At 43.0% G+C, this 8,397-nt stretch overlaps 1 protein-coding gene across 3 annotated transcripts in view; it reads left to right on the forward strand.

Annotated features, from left to right (window-relative positions):
• The window catches only part of TGFBR3 (transforming growth factor beta receptor 3), a 206,118-nt gene extending 199,606 nt beyond the window's left edge, over positions 1-6,512 (forward strand). For all 3 annotated transcript variants that reach the window (XM_077120291.1, XM_077120294.1, XM_077120293.1), the window contains exon 17: positions 3,043-6,512. In XM_077120291.1, the coding sequence (XP_076976406.1) occupies positions 3,043-3,161 (119 nt within the window). In that variant the 3' untranslated portion in view covers positions 3,162-6,512. The remainder of the gene's footprint in view (positions 1-3,042) is intronic.
• The last annotated feature ends 1,885 nt before the right edge of the window (positions 6,513-8,397 follow it).

Below are 8,397 nucleotides of genomic sequence, written 5' to 3' on the forward strand. Positions count from 1 at the left end.
CAAAGAGGTGGCAGGAAATCAGAGCTCCATGCCAAGCTAAAGAAATAAAACGATTGTCCCTTAAGCAATATATTTTTCTTATTCTAAAAGTATCTTGGGCAACCTCTAGGCCCAGCCCCAGCTAATATCCAGGATGGGCGGACACCCTTGATATCCTTGTCCCCAGCACACCCCACTCCTCCAGAGTTCTCCACGCACCAGATAACCTCTGTCCCCTACTCACTCCTCCTCCCCACTAAATCCCTCATTCCACAGTGTGTTTTGAGATTTTACGAACAAAGCATGAACGCATTTCTTCTGATAGCCAAGCCTGATGGTCATAAGTAAAAAGCCTCCCTGGGCCTCCTCACGAGGCCGTCTTTGCCGGTCTCCTGCAGAAGTAACATGGTTGTATTTGTCACCGAAAGGATATTTTAGAGAAAGTCAGTTCTCCAAGAAATTGAAGGTCACTGTGGTAGAGAACAGAAAGCCAAAGGACCCCAGCTAAGAAAAGCCCCGGGGAGTCATCAGTTTATTAAGCAGAAGCATCTGCACATTAAACTTCCTCTCTCCTGGTAAATTCTGTAGTATCATTTCCATCTGACAACAAGAAAACTTTTCCTTAATTTTGTCAAAAGGTAAAAAGGTTTTCAAAACTTGGTTAAATTCAGAAATGTTACATGTGATAATCGCCATGGAGATATAAAGGATAGTCTAAAGAAGAAAGAGTCAACATTTCCAAGCAGATTCTCAAAGGTTCTCCTTGCAGATTATGGGATGAGCGTCAATAGATGAATAGGTCAAGTTGGCTCATCCACTTTGGTGAAATGCATTCTGCAATCTTGGCGGGATGGGGGGTGGGTGGGGAAGGTTCTCTGTTTTGTTTTGTTTTGTTTAGGGCTTTATTTTGGGCAGTGTTTTCATTAGCAGCACAAGAGTTTCCAAAACTCTGGAAGTTGAAAGCCCTTTTAAATGGGCACTGATTAAAATAAACTGACATGGCGACAAATTATATTTGGCAAATAGACATCGGAAAGCAAATATTCAGACTTCCTGGGCAGGGAGTAGTACTGGCACTTTTCCTGTATGTGAATAATCAAACCAAAGTCAAATTCTGGAGGAGACAAACTTGTTTAGAGTGAATAGATGAGGCAGGGCCGTCTTAATTTAGCTACTGTCAGGCTGAGCAAATGAAGCCCAAGTGAGCCCAGAAAAGGGGAACTGGGGGGCATTATTGATAAACCTCCTGCATTTCTGATATATCCTTTATTTAAATGAGGAAAAGATGTGTTTAAAATGTGGTTCGTAACATGTTAGAACCTAATTGATAAGTGAGTACCCAGCTGTGTGGATCAGCACGTGCGTTGTAAGAGGGCTGCTGAATTCTTAAAGTGTATTGAGAGTTGTTCAGGTCTCTGGAATATTTTTTTTTGTGGGCATCAGATTAATAAAGGAATTTGATTCCCTTCTAGAAATGCAGTTCTCGCTCAGGAAGAAGAGAGTTTCTGGCAAAAAGTTGGTGCCGTTAAGCAAACGTTCCTGCCCTTAATTATATACACACATGAAAGGGGGTGTGGGGGTTGTGAAACAATGACAGGGAGAACCCAAAATACAGATTTCCAAAAATGAAGAGCAAAAATACACTGTTTCCCTGCCACTCAGTTATTGACCCCTCTTGCCCCTCCCCAGCCCACCAACCCCAGAAAAAAAGATATTCAGGGAAAGTACAGCAAAGGCTCAAATATGCAAGGAATACATATGAGGTTGATGCAAAAATGTGTACTATGTGGTTCGTAAAATGGGTGATGGAGAAAGCTGTAACCAGAGCAAGGGGCAGGAGCCAGTTCTACATTTTAGAGAACTGCTTTTTTGGCTGAGGCTTTGAGGGGCCCTAGAAAGGGAATGAAGTAACGGGCTCGAGTTCCTGTGCTCAGAGGACAGAGCCTTGCTCGTGTGTTTTGTTTTAATGAAGCGACCGGGCAGGTTGCTTATCTGCAGCTGATAGATGTGTGTTTCAGCATGACAGGAAAGAGGAGGCTCATTCATAAACAGACCTAGCCCTCTGGGCTTCCCACCTTTGGAGATGGGGGCAGGAGAGACTGTTGACAAGAAGTTTATGAGGTTAATGTGCTGACTTTTCAAAGAAAATACGGTGTGTTTCATTGGATAGCCCTGATCACTTTTCCCTACCTAGAGTCATTTTTTGAGTGCTGCAACTGAGGCCAGTTTTGCTGAAGAAAAGACCAACTCCAGGGCCTTTTACAGTGCTAAATGCAAACCATGTGTGTGACCCGAAGTCTCCTCCCTCTCGAAGGCACTGCACACATGGCATGAAGAATGGGTTTAGCCAGAATGCAGCAGGGTGTGTAATGAAAGTGGGATGCTTAACATGTCGGGAGATGATCGTACTGCAGCGCCTGTCCGGATGGAAGGGGTCTCTTCCCAGGCAACTGCAGTCCCGTGTGCAAATGGCCAAATCTCTTCCCCACAAAGGTTTTTCAGATAGTGCTCTCCCCCTACCCTTATCTCTCAGGTAGGTTGTCTGCTTGGCACACAGTTTCTCTCTTCTGTAGCTTGGGCAAAACCTAGACTTTACCTACCCATTTTTTAACAAGTGCATTCTGAAAAAGGGCCCCCAACTGCCAAGGTTCTCTTATTACAGTTTAAAGCGCTCCCCCTACAAACCCTACAATGCCTTTATGAGGGTAGATGGGAGACGTGTCCAGGCTGCATGAGCTGGTCCATTACATTATACAGTAGAGATAGTGGTGGTTTCTCCAAAGGCTGTAGACCCCAAAATCCAAGGGAACTTGTCATCAGCTGTCAGGGGGTCTTAGCGGCTACAAATGGTTTTCAGTGGGCTTTGAAACACTCCTCTTCTCCCCCGTGGAAGAGGTGTGACATGGGAAACAAAACCAAACCAGAAAACCTTATGATAAGGTCTTCCAGCCATCCTGGTCTAGTCACTCCTGCCCGTGGTCGAGACAAATGTCGGATAAAGTGGAGAGAAATGCACGACCATAACACGCGTCTTTTTTGGCCCTTTTTCTTTATTCACTGCAGGGGAGACAGCGAGAAGGCAGCAAGTCCCCACCTCCTCTCCAGCCTCGGAAAACAGCAGCGCGGCGCACAGCATTGGCAGCACGCAGAGCACGCCCTGTTCCAGCAGCAGCGCAGCCTAGCTGGGCCCGGGGGGCTGCCAAGGGCAGGGCCTGGTGGCCGATGCCGCGTGTGCAGACTTGGAAGGCTTTCATTTTGGTTCCCTTGTAAACAGAGAGTGAATTTCCATATAAAAATCACCTGATGTAGTCACACATACACACATCCCCCCGCCCTCCTCTGCCCAGGGCTGATATAAACCTGACCTCTGGGTCTAACACACTAGAACCCCTGTGAGATAGCTAAGGTGGCCTTCTCCACCGGTCCCTCCCAGACCTGGGGATTTTCAATGTGAAACACATGCCAGTTTTTAAAATGCTGCTTTGTCTAGGTAAGACCATCAATAATTTGGAGCCCTGAGTTTTCTCCAGAGTCAAGGAGTGAATAGAACGATATCAGCCAGAGAGTAGAAACAGTGAGGAGATGTGGCCAAAGATTCTTTCATGTCTTAACCAATATGTAAAGCAAAAGAAGTCCTTTAATGCTTCCCAAGCGTTCCTCCATGTCTCATTTGCACCTTTGGATGCACACTGATCGATGTCGATGCCACACCCCGTGAAGTCTGATGTATCTGCTTGATGGGTGCTGTCGTATCCTGACACACATCAAGGCAACATTCCTTTCTTGTGCCCTGGGCCAAAAGCAAAAAGTTGATTATCTTTTCAGCCTCTTGTTTGTCCCCACGCTTGCACACAGACTGCAAAAATGTCTTAATGCAAATTTTGTGTTTCTTTATAGACATGTAGAAATTGAAGATGGTCAAATTCTGGGACTGGATTTGCGCCCATTTATGACATCTTGTTCCTATAGATTTCAATGTATAAATTGGGGCAATAGTCAGCAGTTGAGCTAAGGAGAAATTTTCTTGGTGATTTATGTATACATGTATGCAGGTGCAAGTATATAATGTCATGTGGCACATTCGTTTTCTCAGTTGAAGAAGAAAAAAAATCTTTCCCGTTTTGAAATGTCCTGTGCTTTCAGAATTGAAACTTATTCTTAAGTATATTTGGAAGAATGAGTGTTTCCACTCAAAACTTGTCAACCTGTTTAATAGACCCTTTTCTAAAAGTCAGACTCTTGTAAGATGCAAACGCATGGCAGATCCCTTCGGATTCCACTTGGTTATCTGAACAGTGTCACCGGTTCTGCCAAGAAAGTGCTAAGAAATGGACAAGGGCATTCATTTGAGTTGTTTTAGTTCTCTTGCTTTAAATAGATCCCCAACTCAAAAAGGATTTGGTGAATTTCATTAAATAGAATAATATGATGCCATGTTGTAGCTAAAATAAGCTCAACTGATACCTCTCTGTTAAAAAAGAATGCTGGGGAAAATTTTCCACACCAAGTCATTTATTGATGAGGATAATTAATTTGTTTCATTGCAAATCAAACATTACTCTTTTTCCAGAATTACCCCCAAACAATTCAGAATTCCACGAGTAGAACAGGCTAGGTTCTATCCCTGAATATATGTTCATAAGTGAGTCTCTCTGCCCTTAAAATAAGGAAGCTGTGCCTGGTTGGTGACACTTAAGACCTAAGGGTTGTGTCTACATACAAACACGTAGGTGGAAATTGACAATCATCATTACTCAATCATTGAGTAGTAATAATCTGATTGATTTGGTTGATGTAGACATTGAGTAGTACTCAGGATAATTTTAACCAAAACAGATTACTTTAGGGCTGGGGTTTCCAGGTTATCTAAAATGTTGCAAATTTTCACACACATCATGTGTGAAATATAACATTAGAGGAGAATTTTTTCCCATGGTTAATTTTTTTTTTTTAACATAAGGGTGTCAGAGTGAAGAACCTAAATTATGCTACCTGTGTTTTAAAAAAATGTGCTTTGCCTAACCTTCAGCAGAATGTATTGTCTCAGCATATTCTATGTATAAAAAAGTTTAAAGGTGTCTTCAGAGAAGACTAGAGTCTTTAAATCACTTATAGCTATATTTTACTACAAAAATTTTGTGTATAAAGATATATTTAAGTGTTTTAGATAAATTTAAGTTACTCCATATGAAATGTTTAATTTCAGTTACTGTGAATTCTTTTGATCAGTTCATTGCTTTTTTTTAAAAACCCTATCTTGTTAAAAAGAAAATTAGCTATTAGGAAGTATTAAAAGATGGATTTCTTAGATGAACAGGGTTAAAGCTTTTTGTAATATATTTAAATGTATATTTTTGAGAGAGATACTACATTACCAATGATTTTATAAAAAATTTTAAATGAATTAAAACTTTAAGTTGTAAACCAAAAGATTTTTCAAAAAAAAAAATCACCTATTTCTGATATATTTGAGAAATTTGTCTGGGTATATTTTTCAGAAGTTATTATTCAAATCAAGAAATCTATGTTGATGAAACCTGATCCCACATTAATTGGATAGTAAATGTCAGTAAGTATTTCTGAAGTGTTTCTAAAAAATGAACATTTAAGAAAGGGGGTTCTCCCTAGCTTCTGTTACAGCATTTCTGATTGTTTCATATGTCACAGTTTTAATACAGATTACAAGCTCTACTTTTTTGACATGTTCTGCAAGCTTCTTTAAAACTGTTATATTGCAGTTGAGCTCTTCTCTCTGCAAAGTCTTTTGTTATTTCTGCAGGCTGACCCCTTAATTCACAGAGGCCATTTTGTTTTGTTTGTTGAATGCTAATGCTATTACTGAAATGCTCTGAACTCCAAGGCGGACTTTTCTGTGTTACATCCTATAGCCCTTCTGCCATGTGGTATGTACCAGTTGTTCCTCTGTATTTTAAAAGGCCAGGGATTTCTTGAGTGTAAGCTGTTTCTATAGTGTTTTTTAAACAACAACAATAACAAAAAAAAATGGTCTTCTCCACGTTTCGTAATAAGATTGTAAATCCGTGTCTGGCTGTGTTCTGCGTGGGCGTGACCCTGAGTGTGTGGGCTTGCACTCCTGCGTGCCGGTCGTTTTGTAATGTAACTACCTCATGGTCTGAATGATGATTGTACGGCTGGTTGTGTTAACAGAGCACATTTTGTTGGGTGAGTTGTGTATGTGATTTGTCCTGTTTTATCTGGGGGTTGTTCATGAAACTGACAGATGTTTTTCTAAAAAGGACTATTATCAGTTTCCAAATACAATACTTCTCTCTTCTGGTTTTTCCTGAATGAGCCTGATTTTGTTGCTGTTTTTCATCACTTATGGGGTAAAAAGAGTACCCTTAAAATCCCTGTGGCCAGTTTGAACACCCCTATTGTGTTTTTTTTTTCCTTTGTTCATTGTGTCAGCAATTTTGTGAACCTGCTTGGATGTATAGTTTTGATAACCACAGTTTTAAGTCTTTTATCTGTGCATAATAAAGATATCTATCTATATATATATCAATTATTAATACATGCCTTGTTTTGTCATCATTAAATTCTACCCTCAAGATGATAAAACCATTTTCATTATGACTTTCTCCTAAATTTGTTGCCTGCCTCAATTGTATGGATGAAGAGGAGAGAAGGGGGAAGGCTAAGAGGATACTCTAGGCTTACTGAGTAGAGGGGAGGGGGGAGTGGGAGCAGAGGGGAAGGGGGTGGGAGTAGAGGGGAAGGAGGGGTGGGAGCAGAGGGGAAGGGGGGGTGGGAGTAGAGGGGAAGGGGGGTGGGAGCAGAGGGGAAGGGGGGGTGGGAGCAGAGGGGAAGGGGGGTGGGAGCAGAGGGGAAGGGGGGGTGGGAGCAGAGGGGAAGGGGGTGGGAGTAGAGGGGAAGGGGGGGTGGGAGCAGAGGGGAAGGGGGGGTGGGAGTAGAGGGGAAGGGGGGGTGGGAGCAGAGGGGAAGGGGGTGGGAGCAGAGGGGAAGGGGGGGTGGGAGTAGAGGGGAAGGGGGTGGGAGTAGAGGGGAAGGGGGGGTGGGAGCAGAGGGGAAGGGGGGTGGGAGCAGAGGGGAAGGGGGGGTGGGAGCAGAGGGGAAGGGGGTGGGAGTAGAGGGGAAGGGGGGGTGGGAGCAGAGGGGAAGGGGGTGGGAGTAGAGGGGAGTACAGTAGGAGCTGTCACTTTGCTCAGAAACAGTGGCAAGAGACTTGGAAATGAGTGTGGACCTCAGAGTCCGTTTCTGGACCTCTGTCAATCTCCCAGAGGCAAAGAAAGAGAAACAATGTATAATTAGGGTTTACTTTTTTCATTCCCTCCAAATACCCCTTTACTGCTTCTCTTCCAGCATTCCCTATGTCAATATGGTACCACCATCCTCCAGTACCTAAGCCGGAAACCTGAGAACCTTCCTTGACTTCTCTTTGGCTCCTCCATTGTCCAAATTAATAAGTCCAAGTGTTATTCTACGCCTAGAATATCTTTTTCCCCCAAACCACTGACTTCTTTCTACTGTCACCGCTACTACCTAGTACTCAAGCTCCCACTACCTCTTGAGCAGAATTACTGCAACAGCCTCCTAACTAGTAATCCCACTTCTGGACTTGCTCCCCTGCAATTCTTTCTCCACCCAAGTAATACTAAAGAGCATTACTAAAGTAACACCAAGTAATTCTAAATAGTGTTACTAAAGCAACACCAACTAATACTAAAAAGGCTCAAATCATGTCACATCCCAATTGAAAGCCTTCAAGTAATTCCCCCTCGTTGCCTTCAGAATAAAGTTCAAACTCCCAAACATAGTTTAAAAGAGAGTAATCTGGTCCTGCCTTCCTTCCCCGCCACTCTGTCACTTCTCTAGGGCTCAGGCTGTGCCTCTGAACCATTCTGAACATCTTCAGTGTCTCCTATGGGTTTGGTTTCCTGAATGCTTCCTTACTTTAGCTAGCCTATACCCCACCAGACAGACTTGCATTAGGAAAACAATGGCTTTCCTTTACTGTCAAAGATTAAGTTACAACATTGAATGTGCTTTTACAAACCATACTCTCCCACAGCCCTACCTTCTCCCCTTTTGAGAATTAGTGAATTTGATGGTTTAAAATTGACCCAAAAAGGCATCACGGTGAAGAGCGCCCCCCCACGCCTCACCCACTCGCTGCCTAGAGGAGCTTAAGCAGCAGCTCAAATGAGCTGGAGTCCTCACAGATAAGTTCCACTGCCTTTTCAGTACCAAGGTTGCTTGCTGCAGCCAGCTCCCCTCTCAGAAGATACAAGGGAGAACTTGGGAGGGCCACTGATTTCTCTGCCATTAAACTCTCCTTCTGCCTTTTGGGACAGAAACCTAGAAGATACACTAATGAATTTCAGAGGGTGTAAGAACTGCCTGAAATTACATGTAAAAATTTCTGTGGGTGTGTCT

Source organism: Tamandua tetradactyla, chromosome 11, assembly GCF_023851605.1.
Source record: "Tamandua tetradactyla isolate mTamTet1 chromosome 11, mTamTet1.pri, whole genome shotgun sequence".
Taxonomy (NCBI): domain Eukaryota; kingdom Metazoa; phylum Chordata; class Mammalia; order Pilosa; family Myrmecophagidae; genus Tamandua; species Tamandua tetradactyla.